Below are 24,617 nucleotides of genomic sequence, written 5' to 3'. Positions count from 1 at the left end.
AGCCGCGGGCGCGACGCTGGGCCTGGGGCAGCGCCGACTGGGGGCCTGTCCCCACTGCCCCATGTGCTGTCGCTGGAGCGCCCCCGTTTTCAGCAAGATGGAGTCTGCGTTTTTAGAAAGGTGAAATGTCCATTTAAAAAAAAAAACAGTAGCAATAAAAAACAGTAGCTTCCGTACGTGTATGGAAGAAAGAAAGAAGAGCAGGAGAGAGAGAAAGGGCGAGAGAGCATCCGCCGCACAAGCCCAGGCCTGAGAGAGCATCCGCCGCGCAAACCCGGGCCACAGGCCCGTGACCCCGCGGTGTCCGGCCCGGTCCTGGGCCGGCGCAGCACGGCACACCTGCCGGAGCGTCTCCGGGAGACCCAGGCCTGCGCCAGCTGAGGGCAGTGGGCAGGGCCGTGGCGCCGCATCCTCCCTGTGGTTAACTGGAGCCTCTCTTCCCGGCTGCACCTGCCGAAAGCAGGGAGGCCCCCAGGGGATCAGAGATTCTTTAGGAAACACACAAAACTACATGTATTTTACTTCACTTTAATTACAAAATAAATAAATACATGCCAAGGGGTTTTTTTTAAAGAGAGAAGTGAAAAAAACAAACCGACCCCAGGCGCGCGCGGCTCCTCAACCCCAGCCCACGGGAAGGGCACCCCCACCCCCCACCCCCCACCCCCCCGCCGAGGCCGCCGCGCATCTTGCCAGGCCAACAAGGGAGCCCCAGGCTCCTCTCCGGGTCTGAGGTCCTGCCTAGAGAGTGGTCAGTCCCTGCCAGGGCCTTCGGTGGCAGGACACACAGCCCCGACCCGTGATGCATACCCCCCACCCCCCCGCCCCGCCGAGGTCCCGCCGCTTGGGGCACTGGGCCTTTCTGCCACAGCACCCAGAGCCGGCAACACAGTGCGAGCAGCGCCGGCTCCCGACCCCTCACGGCCACAGGACGACAACGCTGAGGTCCGCGCGGAAGGCGCTCTGCTCCCTGACGGTGGACGCCCTTGGAGGCCTCTCAGACTCACCAGAACCCCAGCTCCGCAGCGAAGGCAGGCAGCGACGGAGAGCCGGATCCGTGCCTGCGGCCACAGCTAGGATGCCCTGGGAACAAGAAAGGAAAAGCAGGGACCCAAGCCTTCCGGCAGCTGCTCCCTGACAACACCCGGCGGACCCAGCAGGGCCCTCGGTCCGGCAAGACCCCCAGAGCGGCCGGGCAGGAGGCCCTCCTCCGAGGTCCAGGCCAGAGGCTTGGCACAGACGTGGCCCTGCGCACCGAGTGCGGGTGCGGCGCACGCGGGGGCCAGGTGGAGCCCCCCGCCCCGGGGGAGTCACGCCCTCCTCAGGAGCCAGTGGCGGAGAAGGGGCTCACGGTGACCGCATTTGCCTCCTAAGTGGACCCACTTGTTCCAGTTGACCTCGTGGGGGAACACGCGGCCCAGCCGCAGCGTGCAGTCCAGCGTGGGCTCGTAGAACACGGTGGCGCTCTCGCTCGGGCTGGAGGGCGCCTGCACCTCGGGGACCCGGGGCTTGGAGAAGAGAGAGGCGGCCGCCGGCTTTCTCAGCAAGCACTTCTTAATGCAGCCCAGGGATTCCAGGCCCTAGAGACAGAGGGACACCCAGGGTGACGGGCGCCCTTGCAGACCAGGTCCTCCGTCCTGTCCTACCTCAGGGGCTGCAGGACCCCAGGGCAGGGGTAGGGGCTGCAGGGGCCCAGGGAAGACGGGCGAGGGGCTCAGCCGCCAGCCTGGCGGGCTCGGACGGCACCGAGCACGCCGCTCAGGGTGGTGTTGACGAGAGGAAGGGACCCACGGGAACCGCCGGACTCTCAGGCCGGGGCTAGACCTCTGGACAGTCACACCCCGCCCCCGGCCCTGGGAGGCTGCAGCAGGGGCCCCGGTGAGGGCCAGGCTCGGTGGGAGCCACACCTGCAGCAGCTCGAGCACGGCGATGGGCTGGAGCACGCCCCGGTAGTGGCGCAGCAGGCAGCTCTCGGGGATGCCAGGCCGCGTCATGATGTGGTAGAGCACGGCCTCCATCATGCCCTTGCACACCGGCATGTTCAGGTGGCCGTCCACGATGCGCCACGGCCGGGCGACGAACGAGATGTTCTCGCAGTCCCTGTGGGCGTGGCACGCGGGCATCAGGCTCGCGGGCGAGGGGACATGGCTCCCCGGCCGAGACGTGACGCTTGGGGCAGTCGGAGACCGGCCCCCACCATGGGGCCGGGGGTCCTGCTCCTCCACTCCTCCCTTCCCAGCTGGAACCAGGGGTCCCAACCCCCGGGCCCGGGGCCGCCGGCTGAGGGGCCTCGCTCACACTCAGCCCTAACCATGGCCGTGGGGGAGGACCCGGCGCTGACGTCTGGATTTACCAGCTCTGGCCCAGCCCCGGGGCCATGGCTGACTCCCCATGAGGCCAAGCTCACAGAGGTCTCCATGCCGATGCTCTACTCCTGTGTCTCAGACGGCAGTGCCCCCTGCCCCCAGCGGCTGCTCTGCTACACAGGCTCCAGGCGCGGGAGGGCCCAGGACCAGTGGGACGCTTGGCTCCGACCGCCACGACTGGGGCCTGGGAGGGCTGCAGGCGAGCCGGGGCTCACGGCCCCAGCAACCGAGGGACATGGGCACACGCGTGGGAGGCGCCCCCACACCAGGAAGCCCGTGGTTCCAGACGGACCCACCCACTGCCGACGTCCACACCTCGGCCCTCACGGCTCCTGCCTTGTTCCCCCAGCGGGTGGGACAACCGGAGTCCCACACGTTCCCAGGTCGCCGGGCTGAGAGCCGCCGCACCGGACCGTGGAAGATCTCCACGGGACCATCGCTGCCGGGACCCCGGGGACAGACTCCCCGCCCTCGCACCCACGCACCGCGCCAGGCCGCCTGGATCTGGGCACACACTCACTTTTCCCACGCTGCTTGCGAGAGGCCACAGACCACAGAGCTCTCGGCCGAACCTGACAGAGGAGGGAAGGACATGCGACCTAAGAGGAGGGGTCCGTCTCTTCCCCTTCCGTTCGCACGACGCGTCCTTCCGGGTTCTGGGGACAGAGCCACGAGCACGGGGACAGCAAGCCCATTCCTCACAGAGCCCTCCCCTTGGGGGGGGCGGCCCGAGCAACCACAACAGACTGGGCTGGGCCACGGTGTGCAAGTGTGTGTGGGGGCATTCCCAGGCCCCAAGGCAGCCCCACGACGGGAGGCAAGTGAGCGCCCCACCCTCCGCCCAGAAGCCCCGACCCCAGAGCTGCGCACATGAACCCCTAAGGCAGAAACTGCCCCAAGGAAATCAAGACGCCTCCAGAAAACCTGGGAAGAGGCCAGCGGGGAGCATAGTGAGAGCGTCTATACCGCGGGAAAGAACGCGGCAGGTCTCAGTCCCTGCACGCCCGCCAATCCGGACGGCGCGACACCCGTGTTCCTGCCGCTGCGCCCTCTCGCGGGACACAGCAGCCAGCGCCTTCCAGAACCACCCCTCCTGTCCTGCACTTGTCACTCAGACCCACTCAGAAGACCCTGAAGCCCTCTCGTGGAAACAGCGGAAAAAGGCAAGCCGTCCCCCCGCCAGTGCTGAGGCTAGGAAAATCTGGGGTTCCCAGTCTCAGGGAAGGCGTTGGGGGGGGGGGGACACTCAGGCCCCAGGACAGAGAATGGGCAGGAGGGGGAAGGTGGGATGAGAGACCAGGTTCATTCGGTACCTCTGGGGACTTCAGATCCTTCTGGAAGCTGGGCCTGACAGTGAGGCTGCTCCCGGCCTAGAGGGCTGGGAACCCCGCCATCCTCTTGGTCCTCCAGCCCGGCCCCCAGTACTCCGGGGGGAGACTCCTCTACACCTGAGTCCCTGGGAGCTGCTGGCAGAGCAGGCGCTGGGAGTTCTGGCTCCTCTTCTGCTGGGGCCCCGGGGCTGGGGACCAGGCGCACATCCTGGAGCGTGGGCCTCTTGGCAGGGGGCTTGTGGGTACTCTCGGGGTTGGCCTCCCCGCCCTGACCAGCCACGTCATGGCTCGTGCAGCTGGCACGCCTCTTGGTGCTCCGGGGGCCCTGAGAGGGCGGAGCCAGCCTCCCCACGGGGCTGTGCTCGCGGGCAGGCCTGCGCGGGGGTCTGGCCTGGGGGTCTGTTGTCGGAGGGCACGCATCTTCCTCTCTGCCCTTCAGCCTCACCGAGTGCAGGAGCCAGGGCTGGGCAGAGGCCATGGCCACCAGGCGAACAGTGTTGCCACCGACTTCCAGGACCTGGTGGTGCTCCAGGAGGTCCTAGGAGAAGCAGGAGACAGGCTGGGTCTGCGAGGGACCGCGGGGTCCGCACGCTTGCTTCCTCTGCCCGATGCATCTGAGCGTCCCAGGTAGACGGGAAGCCCAGCACCATCAGGACAGATGGCTCAAGGACGAGGGCTGGCTTCCAGCCTGGAGGGCGCCCGCTGGACCTGTGGCCCTGGGCAGCCCTGCCCCTTCCAGGCTTGGGGCGAACTTCTGAGAGCCGAAGCTGCGTGAGTCCTCCCAGGGAACTCAACACCGCAAGTGCTCTCGTGTCCTGCAAAAGCCACAACTGTCCCCACAGGAAGGACAGTAACTCCTCTTGTCCTCACGCCAAGCCCTGTCGCCCAGGTCCCTGCTCTGATCGAGGAACCGCACCGACGCTATCACCTTTCTTTTCATTCCTAGTTTAAAAACCCACCAGTCAGGATTCAGGAGATTTGCCCCAGTTCACACCCTGGAAGCAGGACTCATACCCTGGTCATGCACGTCCGGGGAGGGCTCGCTGTAAGCGCTTGTCACCTGGGGCCCCCGGCTGGGCTGCAGGGAGCCTGGGGAGCTGCCCGCCCGTCGCGGCTCACCTCCTGGGGCTCCCGAGGCCCCACGGGCACAGTCATCATGACCCTGCTCTCATCTCCTGCACCCACGAACACTTGTCTGAAAACCCTAGTACGTGATGTGCCCCCTGCTCCAACTACAGACCCCCAGAGCTGGGCCGGCCGGCTCCCACGGCACTCGCTTTAAAAGGTCCGTCTGTTACTACGTTCCTTGGGTTCAAGGGTCCCTGGTGAAAATGGACCCGGGCAGGTAAAGTGGAGAACCCCATGGTCCCAGCAGATGCCCCTACTTGTCTCCGTCCCACTCTGCTGAAGAAGCGGGGCCGAGGGTGCCAGCCCTTCTAACGTCCCAGAGAAGCTGCGTTATAGGCAAAGTCTCCCATTTTTAATCTTGGCAACTCATTTAACTTGGGAAGAAATCACACTACATGCCCCAAACCGAGCCCCTCTTCGGCAGCGTGCGTCCGGCCGGTGTGGGGTACCCTCCGCGTACCCCACGGTACGCCAGAGCACGGCTCACCTGCACGTAGTCTGTGAAGGTCCGGGTGCGCTCGGCGTCGGTCCTCTCGAAGGCGGAGAACCACCGGCTCAGCTCCACTCTGTCCACCCCGAAGCAGCCCGCGGCCGCGATGACCCCGTGCACTTCCAGGACAGCGCACACGTCCCCCGGCTCGTACCCGCACAGCTCCACCTGCTGCACGAACTCCTCCAGGCTGCAGGCGGTCCCCTGGCTCTGGATCAGCCTGGTGAAGGTGGCCGGGAGGCAGGAGATCCCCACGGGTAGCTCTTCCAGAGAAGGGACTGTGAAGACGAGGACTGGGTCAGCCCGGCCCAGGGCCCAGGCAATACTGAGGAGGAACACGCTCCAACACCAACTCAGCACCGCCCCAACAGGGAGGGGTCACCTTCTGGGTAGCCGGGGCATGGGCCCCCGGCGGCGGGGATGTGCCCCTGGGGCCGGGATAAACGGCAGGAAGGTAGGGCTGGGGTCCGGGGACAGGAGCCCCGGAGCTCTGGAGGGGGTCCTCAACTTGGGCTGTCCGGGCCCTGCCTTCCTGCTGCTCCTGTGTTCACTGCTCCTCAGACCCTGGGGGACCCCCGAGACCCCACCCTGAACTCCCACGTGAGCTTCCACGAGCCGGGGCTGTCGCGCGTGGCTTGTTGGAAAAGCCGGCTCTGCTAAGACCATGGTCACAGGTCTGGCCCGAGCCAAACTCCACACAGAACACCACCTGGGCCTCTGAACCTAAACGGAACAGCACGCACCCCAACAGGTGACGGGGAGGAGGCGCGCAGGCCTGGGAAGGGGCCCGAGCGGTCTCATTTCATGGAGAGGAAGGAGACACCCTCAAACTTGGGGCCTGGGAAAGCGAGGTTTTAGTAAACTACTCAGAGTCTCAGCGGTAACCCACAGGAGGGCTAGGAGGAGTGTAAAAACCGGAAACAAGCGAGGGCCTCTCTTTCAAAGCAAGAGGGCAGAGCCACGCTGAGCAGTCTAGGGCGGCGTGTGCTCCCGAGTCCTGGAGGGGAGTCTGCGCCCGGCCTGGCCCGTGGACGGCTCCCGGGTCAGCGGGCGGCACTCACCAGTGGGCCAGAGCCGCGTGGGCAGGGGGGTTCGTCGGAGCCGGAACGTCACCCGGCAGGAGTTCACCACGATGCTGTCGTTGGGGTTGAGGTTGCGGGTGCTGACGATGCCGGGCGCGCAGTAGCCCCGCATGAGCAGGTAGTTGGTGTGGGAGGCCTGGCGGGCTTTCACCTCGATGGCCCGGCGCTTGCTTCCTGAGCCTTCGTCCAAGTCTTCCTCCTCGTCGTCGTCCTCATCCAAGCCCCCGTCCTTTCCCAGACTAGGAGAAGAGCGTGGACCTGGGTGACGGAGCACGGGCCGAGCGCCTCTGCCGGCTCAAGAGAGTGGTCACCGTGGTCCAACCTCAGCAGTGGCCTGTGGTCCCTGCAGCCCTCCTCCCCCGACCCACAGCGTCTGGCTAGGAAGGGCAGGGTGGACGGCCGCTCCAGACTCAACTCCTCTGACCATCTCCCCACAGGCCATGCTCCCCAGTGTCTTTGTAAGGGCTGTTCCTTCTGGCAGGAGACCCTTCCAGTTTCAGTCCCCAAACTGCCTGCTGTTCCACTAAATCCCAGCTTAGCTATCAGGCCCTCAAGGAACCTCTGCCAAAGCTACCTTCCCGCCTCACCCCTCCTCACCACACTGTGCCAGGTCCCTCTCTCTGGCACAGCTAGGTCTCTCCCCAACTCTGCTGCTGGCTCCCCCGCACCTGGAGGCACCAGCGCGAGGCACTGGACTGGTCCCCAGTCCCCAGATCTGAGGTCCCGTCCCTGGGAGCGCCCTGCTGCACTGCTGACATCTGCCGTCTCACGTGCCAGCAGAGACAGACTCAGCATGTGTTTGTGGAGCGAAGCAAGACCAGGGGGACTGGGGGCTCTGCCAGTTAAGCGTCTGCCTTTAGCTCAGGTCATGATCCCAGGATCCTGGGATCAAGCCCCGTGTCGGGCTCCCTGCTTAGTGGGAAGCCTGCTTCTCCTCCTCCCTCTGCCCCCTCCCTGCTTGCGTGTGTGTGTGTGTGTGTGTGTGTGTGTGCCCACACTCTCTCTCTCAAATAAATAACATCTTAAGAAATAAAAGACCAGATGACGGAGTGAATAAAAACGCAGACACCCTAGGACAGCGCAGCGCCCGAGGCCCCCGGCGACACTCAGCGCACGCGTGAAGCCTGGTGACAGCCCCGTCCTTACCTCTTCATGACCTCGTTCTCGACCATCGAGCTGTCGACCACGACAATCTGCTCCGGGATCCGGACGTCCACAGAGATGAGGCCCAAAGAGAAAAGGGTTAAGGCGGCCACGCAGTGTCCTCCAGGGTTGTCCAGAGAAAACGGCACCCGATGACTTGTAGACCTGTTCGCATCCTGGTCTTGGAAGGAAAAATTATCAGGCTGGTCCAACTTGCCGGCGGCCAGGACTGTGCTGAGGAACTGGAACGACTCCGTGCACACGGTGCTCGGGAAGCGCCACGTAAAAATCCTGCGTGGGCACAAACGAGGCAAGGTCCAAACCGAGGACGGGACTTTGGAGGCCTTCACGGGGATGGGCTACAGCATTGCTGCAGATCTGAAGGCCCGCCAAGCCCTCTTTTCCACCTCAACATGCGCTACAGACGGGAGCCCGACTGGGGACGACGAATGCGCTTCCTGACACGATCACCTTTTCCCCCGGAAAGCCCCGAACCCGTGCAGAGGCGACGGGACGTGTGTGTCCACGTCACTGTCTCGGCAAGGCGACAGCGGAGTCAAGCCTGGCCTGGCCAGAAGCCTGGTTTTCCACGAGCCTCTGACAGGGGCCTAGGTCTGGAAGTCTTCAGGATGTGAACGCCGCCCGCGGCTCAGTCAAGCACGCTGCGGGGGAGACACGGTCAAGAACGAGCTCCCCGTCAGAGAGAAGGCCCCCAGAGACAGGCAGCTGGAGCTGGGATACAAGGTCCAACAGTCTCGTCAGACCTGGGCCTCGCTTCTGCTTCCCGGGCCACAGCTCTTCTTACTGCAGCCCGCTGTGCTCCAGGGACCGAGGAGACGGGCGGGGTGGGGGCGCTTGAAAAAGGCCCAAGTGTCTACACTCACAGGCAAAGGGATGCATGAGAAAGCGAAAGCCCCCATTCTCCTGTTCCGTCCTGACCACGGCCTCAGTGTAATCAGACGACTGACAAGAACAGCCCGGGAAAGAGGAAGCCCGTCAAGGCCAAGGGCTGCAAGGCCAAACCCCTGGGACTACTTCACAGACTTCCCCTTGTGTGGTCAAGGGGGTCGGTGGAACACATGCCGAGCCGTTTAGAGACCGGCCGCGCTGGTGGCTGGTGTGAGGGTCCCGGGCAACCTGCGGCATCCCAGACCACCGCTCGGACCGCTGAGGGGCTGCGGACAGCGTCTGGAATCCAGCCACGGGACAGCTTCAAACCGAACACACGGCTCGGCGCGGCCCTGAGCCTTAAGAATGCCCAACCAGGCCCCCGCAGGACGCTGTGCCTTTCGCGGGGCTCATGGGTACATGACTCACTTCTCCCCGTTTGACAGGGAAGGGAAGCATACCGCCGGCAGAACGGGACACGTCCCCAAGCTACCGAGGGTACTGCCCTTGTCCCCGAGCGAGTGGCACAGGCGCGGACGGACACCCGCTCCAGAGGCGGCTTGCCCTCCGAGCGGGGGCCGCGCCCTGCCCCAGCCCCGCCAGGGCTCACCTGTAGTAGGTCTGGGACAGCTGGTAGGACATGGGCACGAAGGGCAGGGCCCGGTTTTTCTTTGGGCCCAGCATGTGGTTGACCCGGCGCCGGTTCACCAGGCTCCTCTTCTGGCACTCCATGAAGGCCTTCACGAGGATGTGGTCCTTATACTCACGGTACAGGCGGAAAGTCTGCAACACAGCGAGGCCAAGGGTGAGCAAGGCCGGGGCAGAAGGAGCAGAATGTGGGTGCACAGAAGCGGGAACCGATCATGTGTGCTGGAGGGACTGATACGGGGCCGAGGGGCTGGGAGGCTGGAGCCGACGCCCGGGGGTGCAGGGCGGAGGGCCTGGCATCCGAGGTCGACTCTGATCCCCATCAGAGAGAAGGACACCAGACAAAGAGAGGCAGCTGGAGACAAAGGACGGCTCCATCTGGGGATATAAGGCTGCGGGCGTCAACGCAGAACCATCCGATACCACTCGCTTCCTGAGCCCTCGCCCAGCCCACCAGGAGGTCCAGCTGGCCGTGTCCACATAAACCGTGCCCAATCACAGGTGCTTGATGCTGTCTACACCATCGCTCCTCGTGGAGCCTCCACCCAACTGCTCTCCCGGCCCCCAGGCCCTGGCCACTCGCCACGCAGCCGCAGGGAGCCCCGTGCCTCCATCAGACCACACGTGCCTTCCCTCTGCAGAGGGAGCACCCAGTGCCCTCTCCGCCTGGCACAGACTCCTGAGAGCATGGCCCTGCCCACCACTCCGGCCTCGCTGGCCTCCGGACTTTCCCCAAGAGAGCCTCCCTGCCGCGGGGCCTGGCCTTTGCGACTCTCTTAGACCGCACCTCCCCCTGAATTTCACAAGGCTGACTCCTCAACTCTCAGCTCCGCCATGTCCCCCGCGGTCAAGTGTACTGAAATGACCTCATTCGCTTACTCGTCTCTCGCCCACCAGAAAGGAAATCCCACAGGAGCACATGTTCGAGGTCTGCGGCTGCCACGGCAGGGCCCGGCACAGAGCAAAGGTGGACAGCAGTGCCCGGCCCGCCGCAGATGCCCCTCCGGCCGGCCATGCCACCCTGGCTCTGTGGCTCGGATTCGGACCCGGCCCAGAGGAAGAGCAGCTCCAAGGCCTGCGGGGCCAGCAGGGTCCCGATGACTTCCGTTTTTGGAAAGCACTGGCTCCATCGGCCAGCTGACCGAACAGTGGATGTCTAGCACATGCCAGACCACAAGGAAGTTCCTGCCAGACCTGTCTCCTCAAAAGCACTGGCCAGGAAAACGTGTGGTCATGGTCTGAGGACTTTAGGCTTGGGAGGTTCTCTGCCACGCTGGCCTGAGAACCACGGAACCACGAACGGCAGAGAGGACGGAGGCTCATGGACTTCAAGGGACCGTCCAAGGCCACATGGCTGGGCAGGGCTGGGACCAACAACAAGGCCTTGTCTTCAAGCCCAGTGACCTCACCACTGAGCCACTGCAGAGGGACACAGAGATCGGAAGCCAAAGCGGCCGTCAGTGGGGTGCTGGGGCACCGGGTATTCTCCTGGAGCCAGAGGGGGTCTGCGCACACACTGCGCCTCGTCGGTCTGAGGCCCGCACATCACCCTCAACTTCTCTAGACAGCGCCTGCACGTCAGCTGTGGCACATGGGCCCGAGGCAGGGAGCACTGCACGGGGCGGAGGGCAAGAGGCCGGAGACCGGCCGTGTCGCCACTGCTCCTGCCCTGTGGGCAAGCGCAAGCTGGGATCCAGCTTCTCGTGGGAAGCCTGGTGTCTTCTGCTCTTCTCGTCTGTGTGAAGGCAATGACAAGAGAGCATATTCCCGACAGCTGCTGGTGCGGCGCAGGAGCGCTCACACCACGGACAGGGAAGGAGGGAGTGCGGCCCAGACGGCCACCCACTGCCCTGCACCGCACCTCTCGGAGAAGTGGGGCTGCAGGGAGCCCAGCCAGGATCCTACATACAGCCTCTGGCCTTGTGAGGCCTCTGACCCCCCCCAAAGCCCAGACAGCACCTGGAGACAGATCCGGAAGAATGAAAAGCCGCCGCAGCCGCAGGGCACAGGCCCTGGGGCGACGCGAGGACCTGACTTTCACCATTAACTCTGGGGCTGGACCTTCTCGTGTGGTGGGCAGGACCTCCCGAGGTCCTGCCCAGCTCGAATCCTTGCTAGGCAGCACAGCCAGAAGGGCCCTCCAGGGCCACAGGTACAGTCAGAAATTGGGATTTTTATGGGCAATGGTGGCAGTTAAGTTAAAAAAATAAATAAATAAATAAATAAATTTATTTATTTATTCATTCATTCATTTATATATATTCATTTATATATATATATATATATATATATATATATATATATATACACAAGCTCAGGTCCAACAAGACAGAGTCAGGGGCCAGAGTGGGGACTGTCATCATGGGACTTCTGGCCCACCCCACCTATTCCAGTCTCACACAAGGCCCTGGCGAGGCCCCACGACCAGCCTCCCCCTAGGAAACACACACGCTTCATGTGAGTAAGTAGGGTTCAAGGACTCCGTGGCACCAAGGGTGGCAAGAAAAAGGCGACTGCATGGCCCCCTACTAGACTGTCCCAATTGTCACCGCTGGACAAGCACCTGCACCTCATGGTGACGAATTCAAAGAAGACACATGAACACTCTGTCTCGGGTCTGCGGGGGCCTGGCCATTGCTGTACAAGGACTATGGTCACACCTGGCCACGCACTTTCCCAAAATCACTGCATTTCCCCCCCGAGTCTTCCTCATCTCCCTTACGGCCAAAGTAATAAGCACCACCTGCACATGTGGGCAGTGCCGAGGCTGGTGTGCCCCCGCTGTCTCCCCCGGGGTGCTCTGCCGTCTAGACCGAGTCCGGAGACCGGCAGCACCCTTAATCAGGCTCCCACCCGCTCTCCCGCCCCTCTCCGGGCCCACGTGCTGACCAATGTGGTCGTTCAGAACAAGGGAGGCCCGGCCCGGTGTTGGGGGCAGTGCAGGCCCTCCTCAACACCCCTCCGCGGGGCCCGGGAGCCACAGTCTCCCGTGCTGTGAGGTCACAGGCCCTTGCTTCTTCACGCCTCTGAAATGCAAGTTTCTGTGCTCATGAATGCGTGCTAATACCAGCAGCTCCCCAGGCTCAGGACAGGGTCAGATGAGAAGCACCTTCCTCCCTCCCACTGTCACTCAGCCAAGACAGAGCAGTGTCACTCTCTAATATGTGCTCAGGAGAGAGAAGCCCTCGGCCCGCAGAAAGGCCGCTCTCCCGCTCAGTGATCTCTAGCTCTCAGAACAGCTCGCCATCTCCAAGCTCTGACAGAAGGTCCGCGGCACAGGTCCGTCGCTCCCTCCGCTCTGTCCTGGCTCACCTCGCTACGGCCTCATATTCTGCATTTACATTCCACTCAAAGCCTCCGCCCGGGAGGGATTCTGGAAGTCACCGGATCCTGTCCCACACTTGCAAAATGGAGGAAGGGGGCACAGGAGTCTCTGGGGAAATCAGGCCACCCTCCCCCACCGAGTGCACAGCTGAGAAGACAGTGAGCGAGGGCCGCCCTCGGCCCCTGCCCCTGATGGCCCCGAGCCCCACGGCACTGCAGTGAGGCTGTCGCTGGGTCCCCGTCACCCACCTGAAATGACCGGCAGGACTCCATCTGGCTGTCCGAGAGGGCCAGCGTGCTCTGGACCAGGTTCTGGAGTACCAGGAAGTGGATGTCATCCACGCTGAGGGACAGTGGGGAGGGGGCAGAGCCCATGAGGCTGGGGGCCACGGGCACCGCTCAGCCTGGGCAGGTGCAATCTTTTATTTAGAAAAAGTGATCCCCCCCCAAGGTGACCTGAATGCCAAAACTATTCACAAATCAAAACAAAAGAAGTGGTGGTTTTTAAGCCTTACTAACAGGTCAGGTTTGGCAGGGAGAAACGTTTCTGCTTAGCAGGTAATGGGCGCCGTACCCTGGACACTGGTTGATGTGACAACTGACGAATGCAGTTAGCGCTGGGATTTTTTCCAACCTGTCTATGAGATCAAAAGTTGCATGCCCTATCTATTTATCAGATCAAGAGTTGTATCCTCTACCAACTGACCCAGCCATGTGCCCCACTTTGCTCTAATCTTAAATTTTTCTCCAAAGAAGCTTCTCACTAAAATAGAACTAAAATCAAACTGAACATTGGTTTTCCGACATGGAAAAAAACCAGCTGAGCTTTCTAACCAGAGCTCTGCGCAGAAAGCTCGTGGGCCTGGAATTTAAATCCTTTCTGCCTTAATCCAATTCAACCCGCCTTAAGGCTGGGCCACGATTCACAAGGCCAGGGTCAGCAAATCTTCTCCTGGAAGGGGTCCGATAAGGAGGACCTCGGGGGTTTCCAGGGCTGCATGGTCTGTCGCAGCCACTCAACCTGATGCTCTGGGACAGAAGCAGCATGGAGGGCACATGGGACAGGCGTGGCTGTGCTCTAGTAGAACTTTATTTTCAAAACTTTCAAAAAGTTCTAGTAGAACTTTTATTTTCTAGTGGGCGGGCTAGACCTGGCCCTGGGTGGTCCCTGGGCCAGGCCCCCGGCAGCCCGACCAACCAGCTGAAGGAAAGGCCCTTGGTCAGTCTGATGCTTACCTGTTCAGTTCATCTTCCTGCCTGGTTGGATCCTTTTCGTCTCCAATGGCCAAAACTCGGTATCTGAGTAAGGATGGAGAGACAAGCATGTCAGCGGAACATGGCCGACCGTCACTAACCAAGTGGAGGTTTGCTCAGTGTGGCCTTTCACTGCCTGGAGTGTTGGAGGAAATGTAGAGCTCAGCAAAATGCAAACAGTGAATGTCAGTTACAATGAGAAAAAACTACATTCTGCTCATCAAAGGAGCATGCTGTTAAAACGGTTGAGGAAATGAAGAATGTTCATTTTACTGACGGTTATCAATCAGCATGGTCAAGTGTTTACTGGCAGAGAGCCACCGTTAATAATTAAGGGAAGGGGATCTAAAATCGTGGGCCCGTTATGATTAAAAACAAGCTTAAGAAAGACGTCTGGAAGAGAATACCCAAACAAGAGAGTGGTTGTATTAGAGAGCAGATTATCGCCCCATCTGTGTATCTGAACTTCAAGTAATGCTGCTTCCTTCTGTTTCTACCAAGTAAACAAACACAAAAGAAGTCCAACGTGCTAGCCATCACGCCACACAGCCAAGCAAGGAAATACAAGAAATCGCAAGACTCAATTTTAAAGAAACATGGCTGTTTGTCTGTAAGACATTTCTTTGGTTTCTATGATCCTAATATCAAAATTCATCCTGGCAACAGTAAATTCTTGAAATTTAGTAATAGGAAAAGCTCCTTTTCAGAAATGGAATGATTTTCAGTCAAAGTAGTTGGATCCATTTCCTTTTTTGCCTGGCCTGCCAGGATGTTTAAGATCAAATTCAGTTTTAAAACTGCTACAGCCGTGGGGCGCCTGGGTGGCTCAGTGGGTTAAGCGTCTGCCTTTAGCTCAAGTCACGATCTCAGGGTCCTGGGATCGAACCCCGCATCGGGCTCTTTGCTCAGCAGGGAACCTGCTTCCCTCCTCCCCCTCTGCCTGTCTCTCTGCCTACTCGTGAGGTCTTTCTCTCTCTCTGTCAAATAAATTAAAAACAAACGAAAGAAAACTTTAAAAAACTGTTACAACCGGATGAGACATCTTCCCCCAGATAGCTCATGAACTCTCCTTAAAAACAGTCTCTATTTTAACTGTATTTTTCCATAACTAAAAGTTATCCCCATAAATTCACTAAAAATATGTGAAATTATAAATTACAAACAGGTAAAAGCGGGTCATTGAAGAGCTTTTAAAATTGAATATAAACCATGCCATTTGGAGTTCTGGGAATAGCTTGCTGCAAAAACAAACACAAAACACAAAAAACAGTATCAGGTGTCAACTCCGCAAAGGACTAGAAATTGCTCCCCAGGCCTGGCACACGCGGCACGACGTGAAGTATTTGTTGGTTGAATCAAAGAAGGCGATCTCCGACTGCGATTCGGGTAGCTGGCTGCGGCCGCATCATACGGCTCCCAACAGGAACAGATCAAAGACCGTCACTTCTACAGGAAGATTCATGAAGAATCCAGTGGCCAGAGGGACCGTCTCGATGAGGGTGTTAAGAAGGGATTCACAATTGGATTAAGCCGTGGAAACAGGCCTCGTTCATAAAACTCAAGATTTCCACGTTTCACGGCTTCTGTGCTCAAAGCCAAGTATGTTCTCTGCAGGTGCCCAGTGGCTGAGCTGGGTAGAGCTGGGACACTGGAGTCAGACCCACCGTGAAGTTCAGATCTTGGCCCTGTGGCTTATAAGCACCGTGGCCTTGGGTGAGCTACTTCTAGCTTGGAGTTTCTTTGTATGTCAAAGGAGCAATCCCAGCAAAAGCACACCAGTGGCTTGTGGAGGCCTGGGATTTGGTCTCCATGGGAGACACGGCAAGGCAGCAAGGCCTCCACGGGAGAAGGGAGGGGGTGCCCGACAGGGTGCTAGGGTTCCCAGGGGCCTGCCCATTTTCAAATCGCCCACGAGAGGAGGTGGTTCAGAGTCAAGAACATGGCAGGGTTACCTGTAAGGCCATGGAACCGCTGACCAGGGGAGATGCCTAAGGCCAGTGATGTTTCCGCCTGCCCCACAAGGATCACACAGAAACCTCTGGAAAGAACCTCACCTGGCAAACAGCTCCTGGAGCGTGTCCGGGATTTCAAGGTTAGGATTCTTTAGAGACGAACTGAACTTCTCTTTGAGCTTCTCCACAAATTCTTTAAACTCACTGGCACAAACCTTTCAGTGTGAGAGAACGAGATGTCAAGCTTTCTCTCCCCGAAGGGAGGATTCACTGGTGCATCAAAAAAACCCTGTAACAAACTCCCACAGCAGCAAGCTCCCGGAAACATGGACTGAGGAGCGTGGCCTCCTCGGCCTCCGCCTCCCCAGCCTAGAGCGCCTACCTGGGAAGGTGACAGACACCCCTCTGCCCAGGGATGTGGGGCAAGGAGAGCGCTGCTGGCCCTCACTCCTGCCCAAGCCCCAGACGGGAAGGCCCCTGTGGGTCCCCCACTGTCCTTCAGCCTTCCGTCCCTGCACGTGTCCACCCAGAGAACTCAGAATCACTCATGTCCTATCCTATTTGCCAGCTTTCTGGGGCATCCAGCCGTTTGGAATCTCTGAAGAGCTGCCTTATTCTCTTAACGAAATAGGCCAAGGCCCCACAGAATTGCAAAGCGGTGGGTCAAATCCTAACAGTTTCTAAGAGCAGACGCTACAGCCCCACCAGATGAGGGCCAAAGCCCAAGAACGGAGCTGATTTCCCAGACAGGCAGGGACAGTGTCCGTATCTGCAAGGCCGGCAGCGGCGCTGTGGGACCCGGACGACCAGACAAGAACCTACACCCCCTGCCTTCACGGTGGGACGAGCCCAGTGACCACACAAGGCCTACCTTTGGGTCTTCATAGTCACCTTTCCGATTCATGAAATCTCCCACAAGTGCCTTATCCTGGTACACCTCAGCGAGGCAAACCCTGCAGGAAGAGAGGACGAACGTGGGGTCTGGTGTTGTCATGAGCCTGTCTTCAGAACCACGGGACACATCTGGCTTCGGCTGACCACAAGGCATGACTTCCTTATACACCTGCTGGCTGATCACACTCTTAACAAGGAAGGATCTGGGGTCAGCCCACTCTGACTCAGGTCCGGCCTGCTGCTGCTCACGCTCACCCCTCTGCCTTCTCTGAGCTTCCGCCTGCCACACGTGAACTGAGAACAGCGACTCTCGCCGCCTGCCCTCACAGGCATCCAGCCAGGACCAAACGAGATGCCCTACGTGACAGTGTTACTGTGAGCTTTAACGACCATCCCGGACCCGGTGGTCACTATTCGTCGAAGCCCTCAATGTCCACAGACATCTTCATTGCTCTGTGACGAGAGTGCCTGACTTGCCCAAAAACAAATGCAGGGAAAGGCAGCAGGTGTTGGCAGGGTTCCCAGGAGCCGGAGACTTTCACTTCACAAAGAGCTTGCGAGACAAGAGCCCATCATCCCATTCTAGAGCCTGGGGAGGCGTAGCATCCCCCAAGGTCACACATCCGCTGAGGGCTGGGCCAAGTGGGCCAGGGTGGCCATGACTGGTAGTATCAGCCTCCTCCCAGGTGAGGGAGCCACCTGCAAGCGGACACACGCCCTGCGCCAGGCCACAGCCCCTCGTGTTCCCATCCCCCGGCTGCTGCTGGACACAAGGAAGGAGGCCGGGAAGCCCAAGTTCCAGAGCTCACGGCACTGCCAAGGCCCTGTCACCCTGGATCCTCTCTCTGGGTCTGTTTCCACTCTGAAAAGAAGAGGCACTTGAAGCAGGTGACCAGAGCCCTTTTAGATAGAAGAGTCTAAGACTCTAGACACGGGGGCCAGCGGCTCCCCACTGGAAGGCCCCCGCTGTCTCACCCACTGGCCTCTGCAGCCCCCTGGAGACACGTCTGGCTGCCACGGCTGGGCGTTGGGCACCAGCAGCGTGGAGCCAGCAGAGGCCAGAAATGCCACTAAACAGCCTACGGTGCATAGGACAGCTCTGCTCCGAAGCTATCAAAGGTCAACACTGTTGAGGCTGAGAAAGCCCGCGAGGGGCAGTCTTCTCCACAATCCGGGGCTGGGCTGTTCCTCTCTGCTACTCTGCTGACTGCCCGCAGCCCAACACAGAGCCGAGAGCCAGAGCTCAGGGCAGAGCAGCCAGTTGGTGCAAGCGGTCCTTCCTAACCCTGCCCTGTGTCCCCTCTGCATGATGGTCTCTGGCCTTCCACACTCAGGCCGTGCCTACGGAGGGGCTGTCAGGAGTCTGACAGGGCGGGCAATGGCGCTGGGCCCTGGTGGGGTGAGAACGAGGTGGGCACAGAGGCCTCTGCCCTCGCCGCCCGCTGCTGCGGGGATGGTCAGTCAGTAAGCCGCCTAGCTGGGATGGCCCGTTTCTTCCCAGGGAGCAGAGGAGAACGGCACCGACTTCCCAAGGCCGGCCCCAAGTCCACATGGCACTGGACACGCGGAAGGGCCGGAAGCAGGACCAGCCCTTGAAAACATCACAGATCCGAGCCCTGGGACAGGCTACGGCTGAGCAGGCGGATAGGTTGCCGCGCTCTGGATTTCAGAGTGGACTCTTAAGCAAAAGGGAGGAGAGAAGACTAAAAAGAACTAGAAGCATGGGAGGAACCTTGGCCCGAAGTTCCCAAAGTCCGAACGAGGCTTACTTATAGTTCAGGTAGGCCTGTGGGTTCTTGACTATGTAGCGAGCTCTCCGTCCGACCGAGTGGGAGGTTTTATCCAGAGACTCTTCGAAGGTGGCATGCAGGACGTCCCGCACAACCTGCCAGGGGACGAACGGGCCCTTCACCTGCAGCAAACACAAGCCGGGACGGAGAGTCAGACTCCTCCACGCCCGCGGCCTGAACGGAAAGGAGGGGGCAGGGTACGTTCTGTGGCTTCTCGCATCCTCAGACTGCCGCCTCCGTGCCCCGCGCCAGTGAGCTGCTAGCCCAGAGTAAGCCAAATCCGCCATGCCCAGGGGGAGAGGATGTCTTCTGGGAAGTAGCAGGTGTTCAGAGGGCACCGGCTGCAGAGCCCGGGCAGGGAAGGGGGCTCGCTGAAGGCAGGAGGCGGCCCAAGAACCTGCTCTCAATGTACGCAGGAGAGAGCAGAGTCTGCCGATGCTGAGCCGTGCGGGCTCTGCTGGCCCCTCCAGCTGCACGGAGGGGGGCCCCTCCAACCCCTCAGTGTTGCGATGAAAAGCCATTGCAGAGGGAAGGAACAGGTATTAGGGACAGCGACACATCTCTAGCTTGTTCCCGGGAGAAGGGATTGGGCTGGAACTTAGGAAGGAATGGGTCGGGGGGGGGGGACAGCATCTGGGAAAAGTGGTCAAGGAAAGGGATCCAGTGAGCCTGCAGGCAGAGGGCACCCGGGGCTGCTCCCCTCGGCCGGCGTGCTTGAGGACAGGGTGCACACACTGGGCTCAGAGGGAGCCACCCTACCCAGGCCACCCGGCGGCATTAGGACCTAGAAGGGGCCCGGTACTAGGCGGTGGCAGAACTTGGTCTCCAGTGGCTTCGGCGAACCAGCGCGATCGGACATTTGCTATCTCGATGCTCCCTAGGCCTTGCTGCAATCTCAGAAGATCCCAACGGCGCCAAGTGGCAGGAAAAGACAGCCCAGGGCAGTGAGGTCGCTCTGGGGAGCAGGGGGAGAATGTGATGGGGGCTCGGGCTCCAGGCCTTCCTGGAGGCAGTGACATCGCAGGAGAGAGGGAGCACGGTAGCGGGGAAGCGAGTTTCTCCCCAGCTGCCGGGGCTCAGGGACACGGGCCGGGAGGACCTGTGTGTGTGGGGGTGGGGGGGGATGGTGGCAGCCAGGCCGAGGCCATCACCACTCCACACTGATTGAGTACCCGGTGACTGAGCGGTCCCCATGCCGTTGGCAGCATGCAGGGGACCGCAGCCACGAAAACACATGACAAGCCTCTCTGCCTTGTGAGAAGCAGCCGCGCCCATGGGCCAAGAAGGGCCAGAAGCAAAGGCAGCAGCCGGAAAAGTCCAGTCCACGGGGCGCGGCGAGATGTGGTAATTCCTTCCAACTGGCAGGACCACCGGAGCCTTTCCAGAGATGATAAGCAGTTCGGAGAGACAAAGAGGGGAGTTTTCCAGGCAGATGAGAGTGGGAGAAGGGACACGGGAGGGCCAGACTCCCGGTACGGACAGGGAGACCCACTCGGGGCTGGGGTAGCCTGATCTGCGTATGCTAGCCCGAGGCTGGAAAGCAATGTGCGCCAACGGGAGTATTCGTTTGTAGGGTTCTGGGCGCTGTTCTTCCTGGCGGCCAGGCCTAACAGCAGAGAGGAGTGCCCTGCGGGCCACAGGGGGAAGGGGCTCCCCACGGCGGGGAACGCCACGCAGCGGGTACGGGCCAGGAAGGCGCGGGGCCCCGGGGGCTGAGTACCTTGGTGTTGAGGATGTTGCTGGCGATGCGGCAGAGCACGAGCAGCCCGTCTTCCTGCATGGACCAGGTGACCCGCAGCCGGGTCATCCTCTGCAGCGCGCTCTGGTCGGCTTCGTCGTGGTAGCGCAGGCTGCGGCTTTTCTCCTGGGGGGACTCTTCTGAGAGTACCAGGGGGAGAAGAGAGAGAGCCTCTAACAACCGGTCTGGAGCTGCCCCCTGGGGAGGGGAAGGGCCCCTACTCGGCTGGGGAGATCTGATCAAGGGTGTCGGGAGCCAGATAAACTAACCACACAAGACTCGGGCCTGGAGATACAGACAGATAGATACATACGTATTTTTATTTTTATCTTTTAAATTTTTTTCTTTTTACCCCTTTGGTCAAGTTTCATGGGGACAGGCGGGAGGCCTGAATGCAGCCTGCCAATCTCCAACTCTTCCCACTGTGGGGCTAGGCGCTCTGAAGGCCTCCGGGGCTCGCTCCGGGCCCCCACCATTCTCCTGTGTTGTTGCATGAGCCCTGGGGCACCGTGGCAACAAGGCACAGCCCACAGGGTTGCCTTGAGGCCTGAACCAGACTGGGTATAAAACACCAGGGCGGTACCAGGCGCCGATGTTTTGGAATATTTACTGTGTGCCAAGCATCACTTTGAGCTTTTTACATACGACAACTCATAATTAAAAATACTACTTTGCAGAGCGCCTGGGTGGCGCAGTCGGTTGAGCGTCTGACTCTTGGTCTGGGCTCAAGTCAGGATCTCGGGGTTGTGGGATCAAGCCCCTCATTGGACTCTGTGTTTGGCGTGGACTCTGCTTGGGATTCTCTCCCTTTCCTCTCCTTCTGCTCCCACCCCCGCTGCCCTCGAACGCACTCTCTCGCGCTCTCTCTCTCTGCAATGAGTAACAGAATCTTTAAAAAAAGATACTACTTTGCACCAGCCCTAAAAGGAGGCAGGTGTCCTCCCCATTTTGTAGCTCAGGAATCTGAAACACAGTGAGGTACAGTGATCTGCCCGAAGTCACACAGCCCAGTCAGTAGCAGACACAGGATCTGAACCATGAGCTCGTAGCCTGGCCACTAGGCTTTTTCAACATCTCCTCCCCTTGGGGAGATACTGAAGGCAGTTTCGCAAGGTAAACACCATATGCTACTGCCCATCCCAAGAGACTATTTGCTTTGGAAGTTTTTCCAAATTAAGGCAAAAGAAAAGTAGGGCGTGAACATTTGGGATTCCAAGGGACACCACCACCGTATTTTGCCTTGTGATGAATTCAGGTCTCTGTGAGCCAAACTGATCTCTCGCTATCTGGACAGGCTGCGCTGAGGGGGCCTTTCCAACGGACACAAGGCTACTTGGTACAAACACCAGCCAAAGAAACCACCAAAGCCAGGTTCCCGTTTAAACACCCTGCTCTCGTCTAAAAGCGACACAGCTAGGAGATCACAGGTATGACACACAGAGCACTCAAGGGTGGAAAGATGGTCGAAGGAACACGCCGGTCTCCTCACTGTCCTCCTGCCATCCTTGCTACAAAGACTGGCCCAGGGGAAGAGTCCAAAATGGTGGTGTCAGACACGCCTCAGGGCTTCCTGAGATTCGAAGAGATTCTGCAGGCCTGACCGACTCCCGCCTTTCCTTTAATTTGCAAACACAACAGGACTTTGGCCTGATTAACGTCATGCAGACATTAAAAACCAAACACAGGGAATGACAGGATTGGCCTGTGATGAGGATTTCTGCCAAAGACTTCCCAGTTTCCTCAGGTGAGATGGAGTTAGAACACTGGAGTGCGAGGGGTTTCCAAGGGAGCGGACAGACAGAGAGAGCACACGAGGAGCTTGCGGATCTGTCTGCCAGCTCGACGCGGGGGACAGATCGGCAACCACGCAGCACGAGCCCCCCAGATGGCAGGGAAAACAGAACTCTGAGTCTGAGGGCAGAGGTCACGATGGCCGCAGAGCCACGACTGCCTGTCTCCGGGCCGGGGGTACAAAGACAAGGCCCAGCAGACGCAAACGAGTATCACGAAACCTTTTCTCTTTCTCTTGCTCTTCTTTCCAGGGTCCTTCTTCAGCCGCTTGCGCTTCTGACTCCGCCCGCCCCTCACTCGCCGGTTCCTGTCCAGCGCGGGCTCTCGGTGCATCTCGAACTGCTCTTCCCGGTCAGCGCAGAGCCCGGCTCCCACTCTGGCTTCCCCCCAGATGTTCAACCTGCCGGTGCCTACAAACAAGCACGAGAGGTGGGCGTCTAAGGATGAGCCCCGCTGGGGCCAGAGACCCAGCAGAAGCTGCCATGGTCTGCAGTCACGTGGCCCCGGCCGGCCCCGCATCTGTTTCTGCGGTGAGCGCCCCGCACACGTACCTCCGGCACTGAGTGGCAACGGGCGCTTGGACAGAAACGTCTGCAGCCTCACCATGAGCCCATTTTCAGAAGCAGTGTTCTCCTAAAAGGCAAGTGCAGCCCTGGAATGAAGTAGGGCTTCCGCGAATCCCCAGGGGTCCAGAGCATCAGATGCTCAGAGCTGTTCAGGTTTCTGCAAAGGCCGGGCTGGGGGTTGGGGGACAGGCTGCTCGAGGGGCTGGGCTGCTTCTGGGCCCTCCCTCCTGTCCGGCCTCTGTCTCACGTCACAGAATCGGTTACCATGCACTGAAAAGACAGAGGCCGGGCCGGATCGATACACCTACCGTACATGAGGAAATAAATATTTGGGCCTCTGGTCGACGGCTGTTCTACCAGTTCAGAAGCAGTGAGCCAAGTCGGGTGAGATCGAGAGCGACGGGTAGCTCTGGCGGCTCCTGGTGCGGGGAGGGGTGCCCGCCCCCGCCTGGGACCCACCTACCTTCCTGGCCTTGCTGATGATGTAGCTGGTCCAGATCCAGTTGCGCTTTAGGTGCCCATAGAAACTGGAATCGAGCCCGGCGGCTCCCAGCCCGTCCCCGGGGATCAAGCCTTCATCCACGACTTCACGGCTTCCCCTAGGGGCCGGAAAAGCAGCAGAAAGAGAGCCCCTCTTGGGAACCGAAAAGGGAACCCCAGACACGGGCGAGGGTATTTTTTCTAACTTTTACCTTTCCCAGTAATAGCTAAGAGAAGCAAAGCACTTGTCAATCCGCCAGATAGGTAAAATTCCCAATTTTCACATTTTGGAAACTGATTTTTTGGAACAGTATGGCCCACGGCCACCAATCTGCCCCGCAATCCCAGAGCCTGGGACAGTCCCAGGCTGCCATGTGGAGCCAGACTCGGAGGGGCTGGAGCCCGTGGGGCGCGAGGCGCCGTGGCCCCGCACTTGGGGGTGGTGCGCGGACACACGTGGGGACGGCGTGTGCGGGGCGGGGACGCACGTGGTGTACTCCATCATGGCGCATTTGCGCTCCAGGTTGTGCTTGTCAATGGCGCTCTCCTGCTCCTTCTGCAGACTGCCCTCCTCGTCAAGGCCCTGGTCCTGCGCGCTGTTCTTCCTGACACGTGGGTAGCGCACCACACCTGGGAAACAAGACACAGGCATCCCTGACGCTGCCGTGCGGTGGCGGCTCTGCACGGCCATGGCGCGTGGCTGCGGCTGAGAGAGAGATCCTGCTCCCCAACCAGAGGACGGGCTCTGAAACTGGCAGAACATCCTCTTTGTAGGAATGCGTTCTCACTGATGTCAGAGGGTGACCCCGAGGGAAGGAGCTGTACTCTGGCTGACCTCCGCTAAGCAGGGAAGGTAAGCCAGCAACAGAAGAACCCAGCAGGGGTGGGGAATCAGGAGCAGAGGAGCCCCAAGGCTTCCTTCCTCGGGGGAAGCCTGTGGAGCTCCCAGGCACCCGCACAGAGGAAGCGGGAAGGAACACTGACGCACGTAGCAGTGGCTGCGGGGTCAGGATCAGCAGGGAGCAGCGGGACCAAGAGCTCAGTGTGGGGGGTCAGTTTCCCTGGGCCCAGTGGGGGGCCGGGGGGCAGCCAGATGTTTCCTGCACACCCAAGAGGTGCATTAACATAGCTGAGAAATCACATGCTGTTCATCCACAATAAAGAACACTGCCTTTCTTGCAAGAATTTCTAAACTACATTCGACTGCTGCTGAAGTCAGGCAAAGGCAGGCTACGGTGATCCACAGGGTACTAGCGACTGTCTTCTAACACCCTTGACGGCAGACCTGGGTGGGGACTGGCTGGGGGTGAAGGGGCAGAGCCCTTGCCCCACAGCTCTCAGCCGGTGTCTACATAAGACCCCATGTTCCAGCTGGGCTTCAGCCCATAAAGGCGGTGGGGCTGCTGTTCCCAGCTTAGAAATGGAGAGAGGCAGAGCTCAGAGAGGGCTTCCAAGGGGGCCCAAGGTCATGCATTTGAATGGCCAGTTGAGCCTGGGAGGACCTGAGGCCATGCTTCTCCTGGGTGTCACCTAGCTCTTGTGTTCTAAATGCAGACGGAGGTCATCCCCACACTGGACAGGGCCAGGAACCCTCACTTCGACGGGCTCCCTGGGTGCTTCTGGCACGCGCCCACGCTCAGCAAGCCCCCTGCCTGAAAGGATGCTCACGGCCTGTTAGACGGTGCTTTTCCCTCAGTTCTCGGGGCTGAACCTCCTTGAATGTTTGTTGAATAAAGGGACAATCGCTAAAAG

The 24,617-nt window shown here is 60.0% G+C and overlaps 1 protein-coding gene across 3 annotated transcripts in view; it reads right to left on the bottom strand.

Annotated features, from left to right (window-relative positions):
- Positions 1 to 570: 570 nt before the first annotated feature.
- GTF3C1 (general transcription factor IIIC subunit 1) overlaps positions 571 to 24,617 on the bottom strand; it is a 72,086-nt gene continuing 48,039 nt past the window's right edge. For 2 of the 3 annotated variants that reach the window (XM_032328069.1, XM_032328071.1), the window contains 18 exons: positions 23,354 to 23,495; positions 22,849 to 22,984; positions 22,371 to 22,452; positions 22,041 to 22,229; positions 20,011 to 20,168; positions 18,270 to 18,412; positions 16,478 to 16,559; positions 15,709 to 15,821; positions 13,637 to 13,699; positions 12,650 to 12,743; positions 9,039 to 9,211; positions 7,544 to 7,831; positions 6,377 to 6,636; positions 5,313 to 5,593; positions 3,680 to 4,235; positions 2,887 to 2,938; positions 1,908 to 2,100; positions 571 to 1,580 (listed from right to left, as the gene is read on the bottom strand). In XM_032328069.1, coding sequence (XP_032183960.1) covers positions 1,311 to 1,580; positions 1,908 to 2,100; positions 2,887 to 2,938; positions 3,680 to 4,235; positions 5,313 to 5,593; positions 6,377 to 6,636; positions 7,544 to 7,831; positions 9,039 to 9,211; positions 12,650 to 12,743; positions 13,637 to 13,699; positions 15,709 to 15,821; positions 16,478 to 16,559; positions 18,270 to 18,412; positions 20,011 to 20,168; positions 22,041 to 22,229; positions 22,371 to 22,452; positions 22,849 to 22,984; positions 23,354 to 23,495 — 3,275 coding nt within the window. In that variant the 3' untranslated portion in view covers positions 571 to 1,310. The remainder of the gene's footprint in view (positions 1,581 to 1,907; positions 2,101 to 2,886; positions 2,939 to 3,679; positions 4,236 to 5,312; positions 5,594 to 6,376; positions 6,637 to 7,543; positions 7,832 to 9,038; positions 9,212 to 12,649; positions 12,744 to 13,636; positions 13,700 to 15,708; positions 15,822 to 16,477; positions 16,560 to 18,269; positions 18,413 to 20,010; positions 20,169 to 22,040; positions 22,230 to 22,370; positions 22,453 to 22,848; positions 22,985 to 23,353; positions 23,496 to 24,617) is intronic. The other variant, XM_032328070.1, reaches the window with a different exon arrangement.

Source organism: Mustela erminea, chromosome 20 (assembly GCF_009829155.1).
Source record: "Mustela erminea isolate mMusErm1 chromosome 20, mMusErm1.Pri, whole genome shotgun sequence".
Lineage (NCBI taxonomy): Eukaryota > Metazoa > Chordata > Mammalia > Carnivora > Mustelidae > Mustela > Mustela erminea.
This window is presented reverse-complemented; position numbering and strand designations above follow the sequence as displayed.